Genomic DNA, 20491 nt, shown 5'->3' on the forward strand with positions numbered 1-20491 from the left:
TAACACCGGTTTTTTCATTTCCTTATGCAGGAATTTGGCAGGCACAGTAAGAATTACATCGTTCAGCCATAATACATCTGATAGCAGAAAAGCCCAAAGAACTTGTTTCATCACATTTCTATGACCATATATCAAAGTTACAATGCTTGTATGGCACGTACAAATAGTTTCACATGACTTTTCTCCATGGCAATTTTTGAAATTTTAATAAGTTTGTGTCACACCTTTATTCCTTTCGTGCAGAAATATTGTGTGCAAATGGAGATGCAAAGGCAAGAAAAAACTAGCAGCCACCTTGTTTGTGTTCACCTTCTCTTTGAGCCTACTCTTTCATCGTGGTCACACTAACTCAAATAATCTGGCACACAAGAGCAGCATTGTGACTTGTTGTTGGACCATGTTGGCACGTGACTTGGAGCGTGCAAACGGCTGCCTACTGTGACTTGCTTGGTGGGAGGAAGCCAAACAGTCGGCGGAACAGGGCTCCGTCAGTTGCCTTGCGATCAGGTGGGGAAGCAGCAGACGAACCCTGCCACATCTGCTCAAACGATGCCTTGTCACCTGTGGTCAGAGAAAAAAAAAGAGCGCGAGAGATATACTTTTTTGGCCATTTTATGTCTCAGCAGCACTTTCATCTCTGTTACCACAAGCACTAGGCTGTACAGAAAAGCTGACACGGCTCAACAACTTGCTACAGATGGTAGCAACTTAGTCTTGTGGGACTCGTGCACATTCAGGAAACGCTTGTAGAAAAAAAAGAATGCAGTCTTTGTGTCTGTAAATGCAGACATTTCATGAAAACAAAGATGACTGCCAAATCCAGCATTTTCTCATCTATCTCTCTTTGCTATTTTATTTATTCAGATTACATTATGCTGCAGCGCACTTGGCATGATAATTCTTGAAACATTATTGCCCTGCCATGCCATCCGGCAGCTCCTCTGGGGCAAGTTTTGAAATCAGGAACAGGGCAGTGATCATTGGCCAGAACCGAATGAAGTACAGAGCAGCGGCCAAGGATTGTGTTGTAGCATTCTAGTGGATAAATGCTTGCTGGTTCTTCACATGATTTGTGGCGTGACGCAAACTGCTGGCACTTTTTGTGTTTCAATTTTTATGTGCCAGATTTCGAGATAACCAAATTTCATCACAAAAACCTTTCAAGACATGCAGTGACAAGCACATGGCGCACACTGGAATTCATTTTGCGACACAAAAGCTTTCGACTCATTTGCACTCATTATTTCTGCCTTTACTTGCCAAGTAAAATTTTTAACAGCAGTTCACATACATGTGCAAAATGCAACTTGCCTTCATCCATGTTTATGTACTGTTCTTGAGTCTCGGTAGCTCCATCTGGCCTTGTGATGGTGCGAACAGTCATAGACCGGTCACCCAAGCTGCGACGCACTGTCACCTCTTCGTTGCCCTGAGCATCCCTCATAACTGTGCGCTCTTGAATCTTCTGCAGAGAAAACACAAAAAGACAAAAAAGAAATGAAATGTCTCTCCATCTGTACTAGCCTAGCAGTCCATCTACAATGCCAAATAGCAGCACATCTGAGTATTATACAGACCTGCATCATAAATATGAGTTCCAGGTTAACGGGGAATGCGGGACTAAAATCAGTTCTCACTCCCCCCCCCCTAAAAAAAACGCGGCTTTAAATTTGTCTTGATTTGGATTCCTGATTTAATAAAAAAAATGTCCCACCAAGTGTGACTGCTATCTGCGCAGTAGGAAAGAATGAAAGCTTTTCATGAGACAGTGGTGCGCGTTAGCTGTCGAAAGCGCCTATGAATGCTTTTTTCAAGACGCAGCCATAGAGCGACAAGAAACCGAACGCGAAGTGAATGTCCACGTTAGAAAGTTTGTTTTTCGTGCTTTCTAGTCACGGGAGACCTATCGAGAGTACACTAGACCATTAAAGAAAAAAAAACGTTCTTGGCCATGGCAACTGTAATAAAGATGAAGTGTGGCAGGTGCGCTGCACGCACTCGCGCGCACGGGAGTGGAGAAGACGACAGAAGTAGGAGAATACAGATCGGCTCGGCCGTATGCTACGTGTACTGTTTAATTGCTAATTATCATTACTTACGATACAACAGCAACCATGGGCTGGCTAGCAAACCGAAACAGAAGTTTGGATTGGTGGAAACACGGCACATGACCTTCCAATGCTGTTTTCGCATTATTCGGAGCCTTGCTAAGCCAGACCTCACTTCGGCTCAGTCTGATGTTGGTTATTTGTTTATCTTTCCAACCAACCAAGCAGCTAAGGAAAATACATACAAGGGCTCTGGACAGCTCTAAAGCCGAAAAAAAAAAAAGAAAACTTGAAGCAATTGCCACAGAGCATGTAGCATTGGAAGAGGAGGGCCCAATCTATGCAGCAGGGCACTTTAATTTGACCATAAAATTATATAGCACACACTTAAATCTTTAAACCTATTTTTCTGTTTGCACTTTTTGGGCAAACAAAACCATTAGGAAAGCTATCATTTCCAAACTGCTCTGCAAAAAAAGCTGCTTTCAAGGTGGTTTCTAAACAAATTTTGTTAGAAACAAGATGAGGAACTTTATAGATACCTAAATTTTTCCTAACACAAAGAAATTATCAGATGTCTGACATATAATGACAACCAAAAAATTGACTGTCTTTAAGGTGGTGACATTTTTACAGAAATGACGCAAAAAAACATGCAAATGGCGTTATCCTGCACTATAAATCCCCTGGCACCCCCCCCCCCCCCCCCCCCCCCAAGAAAAACTCCTTTATTCAGAATACACCTCACTCTTTGCTTTTCCTGACTAAAACAGATCAGGTAATTTAATTGCACTAGCTTTCAGTTGGTGCAAAGGGCAACGTGACTACCTATATATGCTCCTGAGACGCAAGTCTTGCTCCAAGGACCATATTGGCAAGTAGTGCAGTCACCCATAGACCTATCTAGAGCGCTCGAACTCCTACTAGCAAGACTAGCCCCCACGAAATTTCGTGCTACATTCACATGCCAATGCCAACAATAATGCATAGTGCAACGCGACAAGGGTGCTGACACTGCAGACCGCACTTCTTTCGCTTGAATTCATGCACTCTTTAAGTCCCAAAATAGCCCTGGAAGACACTTTAGGAGATGTCCTGAACTAAGGATACTTGCTAGTAAGGCTACCACCTCTTTGACTCTTTCCCGACCGAACTTCACGCCATCAGTAAAAGCAGCGTTTTTGCCACCATTACCCCTGTAAACATACATACTAGTAGAATCAAAAGTACACGCACCTCTTGTACTTATATGAGCAACAGCATACAATCCTGCAGAACTTAAAGCGTGTTGTGCTTGAGCATGCGCACACAAGTAACTCGGCTGTTTACCTTCACTGCATTTCACAACACATCACAGTGCTCCTCTAACTTCGGCTTTTATTGAACACGAAAACATTTGCAGACCCCAAAGCACAAGTGTCAAACAGCAGCCAGTGCTGGGGTACTCGTCCGCCCTGCATACTGGCCCTCCACTTACTCCACTGTGCGATGAGAAGGTGTGCACCGAGCTGCTACTCCCTCCCCACCAGCCAGGGGCAGGAAGGGGAGCAGGCTGTGGTGGTGCCTCGAAGGGGACGGGGGCAAACAGGCTGCCCAGACCACTCCTAGCCACGTGCTCATCCAGGTCTGCAAAGTCATGCAGGTATCACCACAATGTTGACGACCCATGTACAGCAGGCTACAACAATCTGCCACTGGCCAATTCCTTTGCCTATCTTTTCAAATTTTTCCTCTCTCTCACAAAGCCACAATATTTAACGAGGTAAACAGCACTGCATTGCAAAAAGAGGTACAAACGCGCCTGTCATGTGAAATGTTGACTTTTTTTATTACTGCTGAATTTTGCATGCCAAAGCTATGCCAAAGCCATAAGCTGCACTCTAGTGGAGCAGCTCAAGAACTGTATTTTGAGCATCTCGGCTTCTTTAGGACACATCAAGCTCTTCGTACAGAGGCATTTTGCATTTCATTTCAAGTGAAAGGCAGTTGGTGCAAGTAAGAAGCTAGGATGTTACCCGGAGAGGGATATTTTGAGGGCATATCAATCTGTATTCATCAGCTAAACTACTAATAAAATTCTGATTCTTACTTGAAAAAGACACATAGTAGGCGGCCTTAGCTATGACTGACTGGCCTCCATTATGCACTGAAGAAGGGAGAGACGCATGACAAATGAACCCTACTACAGCTGTGAGTCAATATGCACAGTGCATATGAACAACGGCCTAACTGCCCAGGGAGCTTTCCAAGCTTTCGGACATGTGGCCAGTATGAGGATCTGCATTGGGGTGGATTTATGGGCACCTCTATAAAGTCTGCGCCGAATGTCGTGCGTCCCAGCTGCTGTAATTCTGAGGTCTGTCACGACCAAGGAAATTATTGAAGAGAGCCCGAAATAATGGCATCTTGTCAGTGATTGTCTACTGCTGGTAGCTGCGGGATAGCCAATAAATGATGTGAAAGAATTATCTCGAAGGGAAAGTTCAACTAAGACATGAGATCTTTTTAGACGAATGATGTTCACGGCACAAGAGAAGATATATTATATCAAGTGACGAGTGTGGACTGTTTGCCCGGTGTAACATACATGAATGAGCTGTCGAAGACGTACCAGTAATAAAAACTTGCAAATAACAATTTTTTTGCATTACGCATTATATTCATATTATTTGCGCAGCTGTCATGAAGGCATCGCCAGCAATATAAATACACCACCACTGCTGCCATTGTCTTTAAGCGCTGTGACACGTCTTCCAAAACCAGCCACACAAGCCTGGGGCATGTCAAGACCTATATTTCATCTCGCATGTTCTTGCACTGGAGTAGAAGACGTCGAGGCAACTGCTTTCAGGAGTGTGTATACTGCTTGCAAGCATGTCAGAGCAGCACATGTACTGAAGCAATTGTCTCGCTTATGTAGGTTCCACTCTGCTGCAAGAGCTCACGAGATGGAGAGTAGGAACGTTTATCTAACACACTCAAAGTCACAGAGCTCTAAAGACTTATAAAAGTAGTAATCAAATTCAAGTATCTTGAGCACCAAGTCAAATTTGCACTCAATTCATGGTTCCAAGTGGTTTGGTACTCAATGGTGCAGCAGTGTGCGGGGTTTAGCATACTGAGCTACAACATGGGCATGAGACACTCTGGCATTCTTTAACATGCACTAACATCGCACATGGGCAATTTGCATTTTGGCTAAAATCTCTAATACCTCTGCTACACTGGCGTTTCGAATGCCTTCCAACCGAATGTCATCCGACTCGACTGCCGAACTAACGCTGCTACACGAAGTTTTTCAACGGCATTCGGTTCAGATGACATTCGAGTCGACGGAGCTACGCGGAGACATTCCAGATTTTGGAATGCCTTCAAAACGCGAACACAGCCCAAACCGACCAATAGCCGTCGCCGCTGCCGTCGCTTCGCCCGCCCACAGCCGAGCAACTGCTTTCGGCTCTGCTGCTGTTCATTTTGATACCTGCTGCTCGTTTTTTTCTGCTGTTTGTTTAGCAAATAGCTCGTGTCCTGTCTAAGGGAATGCTTGAAGATATTACACCAATGAACATTAACCGCGTCAGCATGAAATTTCCCTAGGAGTGCGCCGATGAGGACGACTGCGCTCATACTGTTGTTTACATCGCTGCGTTCAAACAGCTAGTGCTCTTTTCGTGACATAAAACGCAATCTGTGCTTTAGTTCTATTAAAAAATCTGTTTTCTTTTTTACCTGTTGAACCCGTGCTTGTTTACACAGTGCGACAATGTGTGGGAAGCGATGATGACATCGCACGCCTGAGAAACACTTGACAGCCGGGTTGTTGACATCGCTCAGGACCGGCGCTTCTCGCTTCTTGTCCAGGCTTCCTCCGACATGACCAGTACTCTATTTTAAACTACTTTATGCAGAAGTATGTTTGGCGACCGTTCGCTTTAATTGAAATGGCCTAACTTGTTATCCACAAGCTAGCAACGGCGACGACTGCTGCTCGGCAGTCTGGCTCACACCGACGTTTCCCGCTCATCGTATGCGTGCCCTGCGATGTAGGCTATAGTTAATTTCAGGTCACTGTTGCCAAAACTACACTCGGTGACCATTTGCATTCGCTAAAGCTTGTGATTCGCTGTTCACAACAGCCACAATCACAGATCCAACCCTGCGGACTCACTAGGCCTAGTCGTCGCAGAAGGGAAGGGAGCCGTCGTCGACTGAAATTAATTTGCCAAGCGCTTATCGCTGGTGAGTGTTCAGGTGTGCACATGTGAAATATAGCCGTTTGTTTCGCTCATTTAGAAACGCGAACGTATTCACACCGCCGCCTCACCACTGTGCTTTCGCTCAGCCGCCAAGGCTGACCGTCCGCCGATCGGATTCATCGGTGTTGTTGGCCTGAAAAACTTGTCCCACTACAATTATATTATAGTAAACTAGATATTTCACTATAATAACATGCTGCTGTTGACCGTGATATAGTGTCGTTGTCAGGCTAGTGTGACCGCCGCCGCCGTCGTCGTTGCACACTGAAAACGAGCTGAGGCTTTCGAATGCGTTTGGAATGTGTCGTGTAGCACCACGGGAGTCCGTCGAGTCCGAATGTCATTCCAATTCTCGAATGTCATTCGACTCAGATGTCATTCGAACGTTCCCATGTAGCACAGGTACAAGTCGCCATGGCTTAAATTTGATCCCACTACCTTGGGCTCGTCAAATGAACACCACGGTCACTGAGCCACAGTAGCGGGCTGCTTAAATTAAATTTGCAACTAGTTGCACACTACACCCTCCAATCTAAGCCTAGTGGTCACATTGTTTGGTACTGGATTTATCTGCCACGTTGGGAGCCCAGCTCTTATCTGAATCGCTTAAATAAAGTATTTCACCCTGTCACTCACACTTGTCACTTTGTAAGCACCATGATAAATTCAAGTCTCACCCATGTCCCTACACGGAGTCTCCTCTGGTTGGGGAGGTGGTCCGGGGCAGAATGGCGGCATTTGGAAGTGTGGACTTTCTTCAGGCTGAAGAGGCCCGGGGGCAAAAAATGGAAACTGGAAAAATAATTTTAATTAGGCTTTTAATGTTTTCAAACGAGCTGGGGCACATACTGATTCAAACAAGTTAATCTCGGCGCAACACCCGCTGATTCTATATCTGCTTTAAAACTTAGCACTAAGCTTGGTTGCGTTGCGCGCTGATGTAATGACTTGCAACCAAAATGGAGAGCCAAACATCACTCGCTTAATTAGGCTTTCAATGTTTTCAAATGAGCTGGGGCACGTACTGATTCAAACAAGTTAATCTCGACGCAACACCTGCTGATTACATATCTGCTTTAGAACTTGTGGCGACGCCTTCGTCCCCTGCGTTCGCTTTCCCTCAACTCACCAGTTCCCTGTGGTTAGCTTCCCGCAACGCACTCCCTTTAGTGGGGTTACTTTTAACTAACAGGGGAGGGCGCTCGCGTCGCAGCGACAGCAGTGCCACGGATGGCGTGTTTTGCCGCTCGCGCGCGGGGGAAGGCTCTCTCTCTTCTCCCTGGGACCGGGAAGCGAGCTGACGTTTCGCTCGCGGCTTCGCTCTTCGTTGACGGGCGCCTCTTGGTCGGAACTTGCTCCCGCCAAGCCTGTCCCGTCCGGCCTCGAAGTTTTCCCTCTGCCCTACCGTGGGCGAACGTTCGCTCGTAACCGTGCTGGTGAGTCGGACATCCTCGATTCCTCAGTGTATTTTGTTGCTAGCTGGCGTTATTGTTGTTATAGCAATAAATGCCTTGTTTGTGTCAGCCAGTGTGTCGTTCCTTCATTCCCGTAGAGCAAGGCCTGCCGTGGTCGCCGTGCGCTCGGTAGCGTACGCGACCACGGGGTGCGGTCCGCGCAGTTTTGAACTGGGTCAGCCGCGCTTAAACGGGGAGAACGGATTTATCTCCCCATTTCAACCCCACATCTGGCGCCCAACGTGGGGCCTGCTCTTGGAACACTGGACGACTGTCTGTTCGGTTCGAGGAACGCTCTTTGTCCGGACTTGACAAGTGGTAGGCCTAGTGTGAATTTTGATCGCTAGGACCTGCGGCATGCTTTCTTGAGTGCAAGGTGTATTGCGCTGCAGCATGTTTGAACTTTTCGACATGCTCAGCATGTGTTTTTTATGAAGTTTTTCCTGGAGTTTCTTCGCAAGAACCACTTGGTCCGCATCGAGGGAGCGCGAGGCCTAGCGCCCGCGGAGTTGCCGAGCCCGAAGCGAGTGAGTACAAAAGCCACGTGGGTGGTCCGAGTTTTCTGTATATGGGCGTGTTCAGATAAGAACGGTAATCGAGGTCCCATGACCATTTTTTGTTTTCAATGAAATTTTTATATATGGTGGGCAAATGTGTCCACACAAAGGAATAAACCTTAGTTTTGCAAGAAGCTTCGTAGTTTTCTCGGAAAAAAATCTGATGTCACAAGAGGTGGAGAATGTCGTTTTTGGCACTTCGCAAAGTTGCAAGTTTGAAGTCTCATTCCATGCACAAAAAAATTGTTCCGCGCATCAGCATTTTTTCAGAACTTCTTTATAACTTGTACAATCCGATAAAATAAAAAATGTTTTCTTGCTCTTTCAACTTTCCGAGTAAAAAAATTGCAAACTTCGCTTCTGGAGCTATGCGGTGCAAAAAAGGCACTTTTCAGGGCAGCCTTAGGGCAAGATGCCTAAAGAACTTCCCACTGAATATTTTTCTCAGTATTTTTCAGCTGCTTTTACTCACCTCAGGCAAGTTCTGTTGCTCTAGGCTTGACAGATAGTTTTCAGTACGGTCTCAAAATTGGCCGAAGTTCAAAAACGCCAAAAAAGTGACAACTTTGACTTGGGTTTAAAAAAAAAACATCATCATCGAATTTTCTTAAAATTTGCTTTAATAATCCTCAATACATGATAATTTCAAGGCACCAGAAAAGTGTTGCATTATATTGTTTTAGAATACAAAAATAAACACAAAACTGAGTTCATGTTTTTGTTATATAGAATTGCTTATTACTGCCTCTTAGAAATAGTGGCTGTCAGAAATTTGATTTAGCACTCATTGAACGTGGTTAAATTTTATTTACCCCAATATCCGAACCATTCTGAATGCTTATAGAGCTTCTACTCGCTTGTTAGCGGCGCTCTAAATGCGTGAAAATGGGAATAAATTCGCTATTTTGCCTGATGTCATAAGAATTGGCTGGTGGCGGTCAAACGTTGTTTGTATTCTCTAATTTATTCGTCGTACGGTCTATTGGTATATATAATCGATTCCTTAAAGATATTAGCTCATTTCTTGGTTCTTAGAAAAATTTGTATATATAAAAGTTAATATTAATGCGTTTATCAATTCGGCGTTTTCGAACCTGCCTCTATTTACCTCTGTGTTCAATGGTTCTACAAGGCACTGTCAGGAGACAAAACGTCGTCACCTGAGGGGAACGATTTATCTGCAGGGTTTTTAATCATGGGGAGTTTTAATCGGGAGGCAATTTAAAAATTTCATGCCGCTTCATGTGCACATTGCAATTCAGAAAATCGTAACAAGAAATGAACGGCGGCAGTTGATTTCGGTTTTGCGCACAGTAAATTGTCCAGCACGAAGCACTAACCAGATCACAGTCCCTTCCATTCAGAAGCAGCGGTGGAGGCCACGTAGGATGCACTTCCTTCAGTTGACTGAACCTACTTCCACAGGTGGAGCGTCTGAACTCCAGGCACTTTCTTTGCCATTTTCCATTGTTCCTTCTTCACTTCGCGAAAGTCTGCAAGCTCCCTCTGTGGCAGCTCCAGAATGGTGATGTTCTTTAGTGTTTCTTTAATTGCGTCTACGAAGCCTCCGGCTCTGTGTATGGCCTCATTGGCAGGCTTCTGCAAGCTGTGGTTTGATGCTCAATGTTTCACTAGCCCACCAACGCCGTCGCAAGCATTTTTGCAGTGTCCAGAGGCCGAAAACATCAATATCGTCCGTTGACATTCACTGCACTGCAGCTCATGAAACTGGTATTTATTCCTGAAGTGAGCGGGAGCCCCGTCGCTCAAATATATTATCTTGGTGTAGATTGGCGCGTTTTCTTCGAGATGTGCTTTGATTTTCGACAGAGCCAAGCATGCATGAGCGGAATCATGAGACATACCGTCGAAATTAATGGCGTAGTTACCAGTCGATTTTCTTGACATGACAACGCAGGTAAACACGGTTACCTGCTTTTTCTGCCAATAGTACGCTTGTACTCAGTCTGGAAGCACAACTGTTCATTTTTTGGCAAAATCAAAATGTAAAACAATTGCACCTCTCTTGCAGCTGTGCGTTTTTTCGTGTATTGCTCTTGCTTGCACAGATATAATATAGTTGTAGGGAATGCATTTCATGGCCACTCTTTGAAATTCTCTAATAAATGATGAAGCGGTCAGAGTTCTTTTAACTAGCTCGCCGTATTCACATGTAGCAATCAACACCTCATCCTCGCTGCTCATTTCAAAATTTTCCAAAGTGAAAATGGCATCATGTGGATAGTGGCACAATTCCTGAGGAAACATGACGCAGCATCACACCATCAAGCATCACAACACAACTTGCGGAAGCCTGTAAGTGAGGCCATACACACTGCCAGAGGCTTCGTAGACGCAATTCAAGAAACACTAAAGAACATCACCATTCTGGAGCTGCCGCAGAGGGAGCTTGCAGATTTTCGCGAAGTGAAGAAGGAACAATGGAAAATGGCAAAGAAAGTGCCTGGAGTTCAGACGCTCCACCGGTGGAAGTAGGTTCAGTCAACTGAAGGAAGTGCATCCTACGTGGCCTCCACCGCTGCTTCTGAATGGAAGGGACTGTGATCTGGTTAGTGCTTCGTGCTGGACAATTTACTGTGCGCAAAACCGAAATCAACTGCCGCCGTTCATTTCTTGTTACGATTTTCTGAATTGCAATGTGCACATGAAGCGGCATGAAATTTTTAAATTGCCTCCCGATTAAAACTGCCCATGATTAAAAACCCTGCAGATAAATCGTTCCCCTCAAGAGACGACGTTTTGTCTCCTGACAGTGCCTTGTAGAACCATTGAACACAGAGGTAAATAGAGGCAGGTTCGAAAACGCCGAATTGATAAACGCATTAATATTAACTTTTATATATACAAATTTTTCTAAGAACCAAGAAATGATCTAATATCTTTAAGGAATCGATTATATATACCAATAGACCGTACGACGAATAAATTAGAGAATACAAACAACGTTTGACCGCCACCAGCCAATTCTTATGACATCAGGCAAAATAGCGAATTTATTCCCATTTTCACGCATTAAGAGCGCCGCTAACAAGCGAATAGAAGCTCTATAAGCATTGAGAATGGTTCGGATATTGGGGTAAATAAAATTTAACCACGTTCAATGAGTGCTAAATCAAATTTCTGACAGCCACTATTTCTAAGAGGCAGTAATAAGCAATTCTATATAACAAAAACATGAACTCAGTTTTGTGTTTATTTTTGTATTTTAAAAGAATATAATGCAACACTTTTCTAGTGCCTTAAAGTTATCATGTATTGAGGATTATTCAGGCAAATTTTAACAAAATTCGATGATGATGTTTTTTTTAAAACCCAAGTCAAAGTTGTCACTTTTTTGGCGTTTTTGAACTTCGGCCAATTTTGAGACTGTACTGAGAACTATATGTCAAGTCTAGAGCAACAGAACTTGCTTGAGGTGAGTAAAAACAGCTGAAAAATACTGAGAAAAATATTCAGTGGGGAGATCTTTAGGCATCTTGGCCTAAGGCTGCCCTGAAAAGTGCGTTTTTTGCACCGCATAACTCCAGAAGCAAAGTTTGCATTTTTTTTACTCGGAAGATTTCAAGAGCAAGAAAACATTTTTTATTTTCTCGAATTGTACAAGTTGTAAAAAAGTTCTGAAAAAATGCTGATGCGCGGAACAATTTTTTTGTGCATGGAATGAGGCTTCAAACTTGCAACATTGCGAAGTGCCAAAAACGACATTCTCCACCTCTTGTGACATGCGATTTTTTTCCGAGTAAACTACGAAGCTTCTTGCAAAACTAAGGTTCATTCCTTTGTGTGGACACATTTGCCCATCATATATAAAATTTTCATTGAAAACAAAAAATGGTCATGGGACCTCGATTACCGTTCTTATCTGAACACGCCCATATATTTTCTCGCTGTCTCTTTTTTGACTCTGGGAGTCGCGGCTCCGGGAGCCGGGTGGCCTGGGGCCACGGGTGCCGCTACGAGCTCGCTGGTATTGCAGCTCGGCACCGGGAGTTCCGACACCGTCCGATACAGTGGGAACGGAACTCAGAAGCTGCTTCGTGCAGTGAGTGGGGTAGGACCATCCCACAACGCTGATGTCTCCTCGCGGCTGCGCGCACGAAACCAGTTTCGGGTCTTTCTTTTGTTGGGGGTCGTCAACCGTCACTATGGTAGTGAGGCCTAAAGCTATTTATAGCTGCCTGCACCTTGTCAAAAGTGACACGACCACCGGACCGTGGTGTTGAGAGGGGGCGCACTTTGCTGCCCCACCCGTTTTTTTTAACCTCGCATGAACTGAGCATTCTAGTTCAACTCAAGAAAGGGCTTTGTTCACTCGAACTTTGCGTTGCACAGCCGCCCGACACGTTTTGCTAGCGAGTTGAGAATTGAGCCACGAGGCCCTTGTGTACGACGTTTCCCCTCCCGTGACCTACGTTAAAAGCATGCGAAGTGTGTTTCGGAAATTTTGCAGATCCAGTGGAGCCACTCCGGCTTGCTTTCCTGTGCACATCGTCTCGCTGCCGCCTGCTGCGACGGAGCGGCCTGTATCCTGTTCGCTGCATCCATCCGGGGCAGCCGTGGCGAGACCAGACAGCAGCCACCTCTGGCTGCTGTTACCCTGCAGACTACTGCAGAATCCTGGCCTGCAGTGGTCAACCGGCCCTCCTCTTCGCATGGCCCGCGGACACGTAGTCCGCGGGCCATGCGAGTCGTCCCAGCGGAGACCTTCACGCCGCCTTCGGAATACCGCGGAAGACTGCGCGCACGCTGTCGGCGTGACCTCCGCTGCACGACCTGCCTGCTGCGCATGAAGACCAGGAGACTCCTCCATAGCATGTAACTTGCAGGCGCGTGGGTCTATTTAAGGTTGGGGGGATGTGGGGACGCCTTCGTCCCCTGCGTTCGCTTTCCCTCAACTCACTAGTTCCCTGTGGTTAGCTTCCCACAACGCACTCCCTTTAGTGGGGTTACTTTTAACCACGGTGTAAGAATACATTTAGGTGTTGACACTGCGCTCGGCGGCGCGACCAGGACTTGTTCGCCGCTCCCTGCGCTTCTCTCGAACGCTGACAGATGGCGCTACGCACCCGGGGCCCCTAGTCGCCGAGCTTCGGCAGCCGTAATGCAGATGCCAGGGGATCTTTCGGTGCCGCTGCGTGTACGCGTGCTTTGTGAAGTGCGGCAAGACAACGAAGGATTGAAACTGCTGTCGACACCAAATAATTTTGGGCTACTTCGTGTTTTTCGTGCTGAGACTGCATGAATGGGCGGAACAGCAGCGAGGACGCAGCCCTGTGCTGCTTCCGAGCTCGTTATCGAAATGCGTTCATAGCAAATTTTCTTTTCGTTCATCCGCACGACTGCTGTGAGCATAGTTAACTACACTGCCTCTTAAATATAAAAGGTCGGACTCAACGCGCCCACATTTGGCCTGAAGAGCCTACGCGTACATTCAAACATTGCTTGAGCAGTGTATTGCGCCAATGCTGCGAGATGACCGCCGTGTTGAGAACATGGTTAACTTCGGCCACCTGGAGTTCTTTAATTTGCACAGAAACCTCAAGGACGTTTCCGCATTTCGCCTGCATCAGAAATACTTACTCCGCAGCCACGAATAGAACCCGCGCTCTTGTGCTGTATTGCAGAACGCCACTGCCGCTATACACGCGAACGCCGGGACCAAAACAAAAATCCAAGTGTGCATTTGCGGCTTTTTAATAGCAAGTGCAGTCCACAATTAGGTACGCGAAACGCAAATAGTTACTGGAAATGCCACTGGCGTTGTTTCTGCCAATCTTATCCCTCAGGTCGGCACCGACGATGCTGAGTGGTTGTCTCTAGCACTAGGCCCGAGAACGTAGGTGTAATGCCGGCTGCGGTGGCCGCGAAACAACGCAAAAGGTGCCCGTGTGCTGTGTGATGTGAAGAATCCCATGTGGTCTAAGTTTGGAGCCCTCCATTGCGGCATCTATTAATGCCCATATGCCCCTTCGGGACATTAACAGCACAATTTGCTTTTTTTTTGCTCAAATGCGGCCTGAATAGCCGTTCTGTTGAACAAATTTATTACTACAAGTAGCCTCTCTGAGAGATGTGATTTCCTGTAGTCACTAGGTTACGCACAAAACACAGTGAATCACAACCTACTGGGCTACTTTCGTGTAATCAAGAGCCAAGACCGTGACTGCAATTGTGATGATCACTGCATTCGTTTATTTGGACGATACACTGAGCGAATCATCCTCTATCATCTAGGATGAGCACAGCTTGGCCTGTTTCTTTTTTTCTTGACACTGCTTTGTCATGACTGCATTGGTGTGCTTACAATGCTGCCTCATACGCATGCTGACGTAATAGTGGAGGAGCTGTGCGAGTACTTCTTCCTTGTGATCAGCACATGGGAATGTCATCGTGTATGTATCTATCACTGCGTCTATGGTGTCCCAGTACACCGTGTGGCAGTCTGCATAGTCAACAAAAAACCGCTCCGTATGCTTTAGAAGGTCAAATATGTTGACGTTAGGGTGGGTAAGACCCCCTCTGGTCTTCACATTTGTTAGAGCTGCTTCAGCAAAAGAATTATTTTTTACGCTGAAGGCTGACAAGCAAGCAGCGCAGCTGGTAACTCTTCGCATCTTTCTGCACAAAAAACCGGTGACATAATAAAGTATGCAGTCTGTAATTTGCCCTCCGTCTGATTTGTGTTTCCGAACGATATCTTCACATTCCCAGTCTTCTACTGAAACTAGATCGTCTAGCTTTTCTTTAATTTGATTGATGAATCCAAGGCATGATGCCACTTCGTCGTCTGTTCTAATGAGGGCCCTGAAATATGACGCATCCAGCAATGGTTCCTCACCCTCGACGACTTTGCAATTGCCATACTTTGGAGGTTTAAGGATACTGTAGATCGACAGCTTCTGGTAAAGCTGCATAAAGGTGGGCATCGAAGGGTGATCATTCTGGCTTCCTGCCAACCGTATTTTGCCAAAGAACCGCTCGATAGGATCTTGGTTCATTTTGTTGGTTAGGACATATTTGAAGTTGTGGCAATCAAGCAGCACCTCACAAAGATCCAAAGTGGACTTCAATGTGACTTGAAGTCCCTCGCAAGTGCTCTTTGTCAAGAACATGTCTTTTATAATGTTGCCACTTTCCAGTTCTCTTTCCCAGCTGTCCAGCCAGTCAATTCCATGCTTGAGAATTGCGAGGTCTCGGCTGTTCCTTGTGATCCCTTCTGCTGGAAATCGCCTGTTCAGTGCATCAAACAAATTGTTTAAAAACAACGTGAATTCTTGAGTTTTCTCGCTGCCTATGAGTTTGCGGATACCTTGTTCCCGATAAAACTGAATACCCGCCGCCATGGAGCGGCTAAAGACTTGGGTGGCTAACTTCACACGCATCTTCTCACAGTTACTCGGGTATATGTGAGAGTGCGTTATTTTCGGGCAGACTTTTAGGCCCCCCGCGTTGGCAACGTCTTCCTTGTAGACTTCAGCATAGTACTCCCACTTGATCCACTGTCCTTCGTTTTTCAAGTATCGCTGCTGCTTAAGTCTATTTCTCACACACTTAAACAAGTGTGGAGTGTCAGAAAATGCAAAAACTTTTCTTTCAGGGTCAACTGGGTGCGTGAACGAGTTGCAGCTCTCCTTGAGGCTTCCATTAACACCTAGAATGTTCCACATGCTCCTGTTTGTTGACGCGCCATCACAGACAAACCCATGAATCTTTGCACCGGCTTCTTCGAGCATCACAATAGCTTGGAGAAGCAACTGAGCGAGAATGGAGCCTTTGGTTGCATTTTTTGCTGCGAACACCCCTATAGGTTGAGCGTAGCTATCGCCAAAAGGACAGAACATGAAAACGAGGGCGTGATCAGCGAGCTCATCAGCGTTTCCAGCGTCTGTTGCCAGCCCTACATATGTCATCGTGCGAGAATTGACACGTTTACTTTTTCTAACGCCGCCGCGGTGGCTCAGTGGCTATGGCACTCGGCTGCTGGCCCGAAAGACGCGGGTTCGATCCCGGCCGCGGCGGCTGAATTTCTTTGGAGGAGAAATTCGAGGCCCGTGTACTGTGCGATGTCAGTGCACGTTAAAAAACCCCAGGTGGTCGAAATTTCCGGAGCCCCCCACTACGACGTCTCTCATAGCCTTAGTTGCTTTGGGACGTTAAACCCCATAAACCAACCAACCAACTTTTTCTAACCTGCATTTCATCGAACATGATAATCCCATGTCGCTTGAAGTCGTCCATTTTTTCTATTTTCCTTTTCAGAGCAGAAAAGAACCTGCTGTCAAATCCCGACTTAAATCCCACCATAGAGACATACCGGCGTATTGTTCGGACTGACGGCAATGCGAGCACTTCGTTTTCCATCAGGAACCTGTAGGCTGCTGGTGACCTGATATGAAGGAGCAAGCAAAGCAGGATCCAGCTGTCCGAGTATCGTCGTCCCTTCTTAGAACCAGTCTTGCCAGCAGCCACACATTCCTTTAACACAAGCTGCTGTGCCTCAGTAAGGTTCGCATCACGAGAAATGCGGTCAAGTGTTTCATCACTTAATTGTTTAAGCTTGGTTTTGCATTTGCTCAGTTCCGCCTCAAGCTTTTTTTTTCCTTTTAGAAGTCGCACTTTGGACCTGTAGCAGGAAATTCTTGCCTTCCGCAAAAGGTCAATGCGGGCTTTTTTGGAAGGGCTGCTTAAAAGACGAATGTGCTTCATTTCTCCTCTCTTCTTCATACGGGAGTAATGTATCCGGAGTGTGTCTTTCAATCTTTCGCAACGGTCGCAACTTGCTTGTTCAGAAAATAACATGCAGTTTCTGTGCCGCCACACGCCACATGCGTCGATATATGCACACTCGGGTTGGATGTTGTGGTACATCTCGCCACCGGGGCCACAGGCGCATACGTGCAGGTTGTGAAACTTGTGAATCACACTCTCCAAGTCGCTTAGGCCGCATGGAACAACATCGCCGCTTATGGCGTTGACAGTTATAGGGTGACCATAAATGAAGGCACGCAGTGACAGCATTCCGCTGGATGAAACTGTAGCATCTAATGACTTCCTCAGGAAAGGTGCCTGGTCGCGTTTCTTCGCCAAAGCCACTTCCGTGAAGACTACAGCCTCCACACCAAAGCTATCAACAACTTGTGTTGCCCATGATGTTCCTGGAAGTTGAATGCTGGATACATAACTCGAGAGACATGAAAATGTGAGCGGTTCCTTTTCATCTTGGCCGCTGACAGACACCCCCTCGTGACTTTCCTCGACTAATCCGAGGCTGCTGCATGCTGCCAATGGTGCTTCAGTCTGGACGTGACACAATCCATCTGGACCACCCTGATGTGGACTCGTGTGGTTGTCCTGACGAAAAATGAGAGAAATTATATCAGTGGAAATGGATTTAAGGTATTGTTATAAAACATATGCTACTATCAAAAGCAGCCAAACCCAAAAAGCTACAGGCAAAAGTTTCGCGGACTGCTTCAAAAGCTAAGGGCTTAATCATGCTGTATGTTAACAACAGCTAAATTATTTAATGTCCTGGGCTGGGCAGTTACTATTAACCTGTATTGCAAGCAACTGTATCTCGTTATCCAGGGGCACCTATAGGTATATATGGCATGCCGGGAGAACCGATACGGTTAGCAGAAAGTTATGTACAGGGAACACTAAGCACCTAGAATATTAAGTACCCGGAGCAGTGCAGAAGAGAACAAACCTTAACGTCATGAACGCCAAGGAAGACGGAGGTGGCACTTGAGGAGGTGCCTCCAAGTTCCATGGTGGGAGAAGGGCACGTTCCTTGATCACTCCACTCACATGTCTGCAGTTTCTTCTGAGGGCTCGATGATGGATCGGTGCCTTTTTGTTTTTCACAGACCGTCCCAACGGGCAGTGCGACAGCGGCGGGAGCGGGCCGCTTGCTTGACTGATTGCCACACGTGGCCGTAGACTGTCGTTTTCTAGGAGGCTTTCTTGACCTTGTTGGTTTTGTCAGATATTTCGGACACCCGGGAAAAATACTGGGCACAGCATTCGCCGACAGCACCGGGATCTTCTTCGGTACATTTAAAAGTACCTTGCCATTGAACTCGGCATAGTACGATTTTGATATCATATGCTCGGGAAAGTGCTTCGCGCAGTAGTGGTCGCTCGGTTGCAATATCCTATCTGCTCTGGGAATTGCCCGGTGCCAAAGTTCTAAGCGAGCAGGCTCCGACGGAGCTTTAAAAAGTGAAACTTGATCCGGACAACTCCGGTAGCCCGAACTGCAGTTGGGTACGAAGCACTTCTTACCCATAATTGCGTCTAGCAGACTTCTGGACCCGGCTGAAGTTGGCAGGTGTGTCACAGCAACAAACAACAGATCACAGACACAATGGACATAGGCCGCGACGACCGTCCATGGCGTCGGCCCGCGCCACCACGTGCGTTTCCACAACTGTCAATCCGGCTTGTGCCAAACCGCGACACAAAAAGCTAGTTCTAGCAAAATTTGCTCGTCCACGATGGAAGCTGACGACGTGGAAGCTGAGATCGTGGTGTTCACAGCTTGTGATGCACTCTCTCAGCCCAAAACATCGAAAAACGCAGCCTAAAAGGGCACCTAAAGCAGGGCACGCCGGAGAAGGGAATATACGGCCCTGGGCACGCCGCTTGCCGCACCGAAAGCGAAGGGCCTCTGCTCCGCAGCGCCCCCGCGCCGCTGCGGTCGGCGCATGTACTAGAGGGCGAACACAATCTGTGCGCGCTCTCCGCCGCGGCGGGCGCGCTCTCCGCCGCGGCGGGCGGCCAGTGTCAACACCTAAATATATTCTTACACCGTGCTTTTAACTAACAGGGGAGGGCGCCCGCGTCGCAGCGACAGCAGCGCCACGGATGGCGTGTTTTGCCGCTCGCGCGCGGGGGAAGGCTCTCTCTCTTCTCCCTGGGACCGGGAAGCGAGCGGACGTTTCGCTCGCGGCTTCGCTCTTCATCGACGGGCGCCTCTTGGTCGGAATTTGCTCCCACCAAGCCTGTCCCGTCCGGCCTCGAAGTTTTCCCTCTGCCCTACCGTGGGCGAACGTTCGCTCGTAACCGTGCTGGTGAGTCGGACATTCTCGATTCCTCAGTGTATTTTGTTGCTAGCTGGCGTTATTGTTGTTATAGCAATAAATGCCTTGTTTGTGTCAGCCAGTGTGTCGTTCCTTTGTTCCCGTAGAGCAAGGCCTGCCGTGGTCGCCGTGCGCTCGGTAGCATACGCGACCACGGGGTGGGGTCCGCGCGGTTTTGAACTGTGTCAGCCGCGCTTAAACGGGGAGAACGGATTTATCTCCCCATTTCAACCCCACAAACTTTACACTAAGCTTTGCTGCGTTGCGCACTGATGCAATGACTCACAACCAAGATGGAGAGCCAAACACCACTCGCTCCTCACCATCTCAGGGCTCCTTTGGAATGGCTCACTGTAGTCTGGAACTTTCAGCATGTGGTCTCGCAGATGACCTGGCTCATTACGATCTGGTCCTTCGATAGCGGGTACGTCGGCGCCTGCGTCATTGCGAAAGTGACCGTCACACGACTGCTCACACGGCTACTTTCTGGCACGGGTTCGAAAGGTACAGACCGTGCGAAAACGGAGGAAAGTCAGTCAGCCCGAAACTGCGGAAGACGCTGTCAAGGTGTCGGAACATATCCCACGGATCGCCAAACATCGAGCCTTCGTATGGGTTGTCATCGCTTCCGAACGCGCCATCGTCTCGGTACGGCGGCTCTCCAAAACTACAAAAAAATGAAAGGCGATTATCTACATCTTTCTCGGTTGTTTCTGCGCTTTGCTGCGCATTCGCTGTTAAGGCACCATCAGCTGCTAGTTCGCATATGCGAGCATCTCACCTCGGATCTCTGCGCGATGGAAATCCCATGATGGATCGAAAGAACTCGTGCAGATTCATGGCTTTCAGGCGTTCGTCAAACTGCCAGAACCAGTGAGGGCTCCTTTTGTCACATAAACGGTGATGACTTGGCGACGTAGATTTTGAAGGACACCAACAATCTTAAGGAAACAGGCACACGACGCTGACCGCAGAAATTTCTTGAATGATGCAATCGCGATGAAGCTGCTGGAGAGAACTCTATGCGGCTGAGTTTCCGACTGGCTGTGGCTGCTTTTGACTTTGTGGCTG

The 20491-nt window shown here is 47.1% G+C and overlaps 1 protein-coding gene across 1 annotated transcript; it reads right to left on the minus strand.

Moving 5' to 3' along the window:
* Nucleotides 1-151: 151 nt before the first annotated feature.
* On the minus strand, nucleotides 152-20421 carry LOC149343108 (HCLS1-associated protein X-1-like). Its single transcript, XM_089545625.1, has 7 exons — nucleotides 20202-20421; nucleotides 19933-20087; nucleotides 19744-19856; nucleotides 6982-7096; nucleotides 3526-3674; nucleotides 1312-1465; nucleotides 152-561 (listed from the first exon to the last, which is right to left on the minus strand). The coding sequence occupies exons 1-7, from the start codon at nucleotides 20258-20260 to the stop codon at nucleotides 434-436; spliced, it is 873 nt and encodes a 290-aa protein (XP_089401751.1). The 5' UTR covers nucleotides 20261-20421; the 3' UTR covers nucleotides 152-433.
* Between the last annotated feature and the right edge of the window lie 70 nt (nucleotides 20422-20491).

Source organism: Amblyomma mixtum, chromosome 5 (assembly GCF_055824585.1).
Source record: "Amblyomma mixtum isolate Tamu chromosome 5, ASM5582458v1, whole genome shotgun sequence".
Lineage (NCBI taxonomy): Eukaryota > Metazoa > Arthropoda > Arachnida > Ixodida > Ixodidae > Amblyomma > Amblyomma mixtum.

Bases quoted from the DNA above. Each gene is read 5' to 3' on its own strand.
- LOC149343108 (XM_089545625.1), bottom strand. From the start codon at position 20,260: ATGAATCTGCACGAGTTCTTTCGATCCATCATGGGATTTCCATCGCGC. The intron at 19,857-19,932 runs GTCTGTACCTTT...GCAATGACGCAG, and splicing joins CTTTCCTCCGTTTTCGCACG to GCGCCGACGTACCCGCTATC. The intron at 1,466-3,525 runs GTAAGTGGAGGG...TTTTCTCTGCAG, and splicing joins CCTTCTCATCGCACAGTGGA to AAGATTCAAGAGCGCACAGT.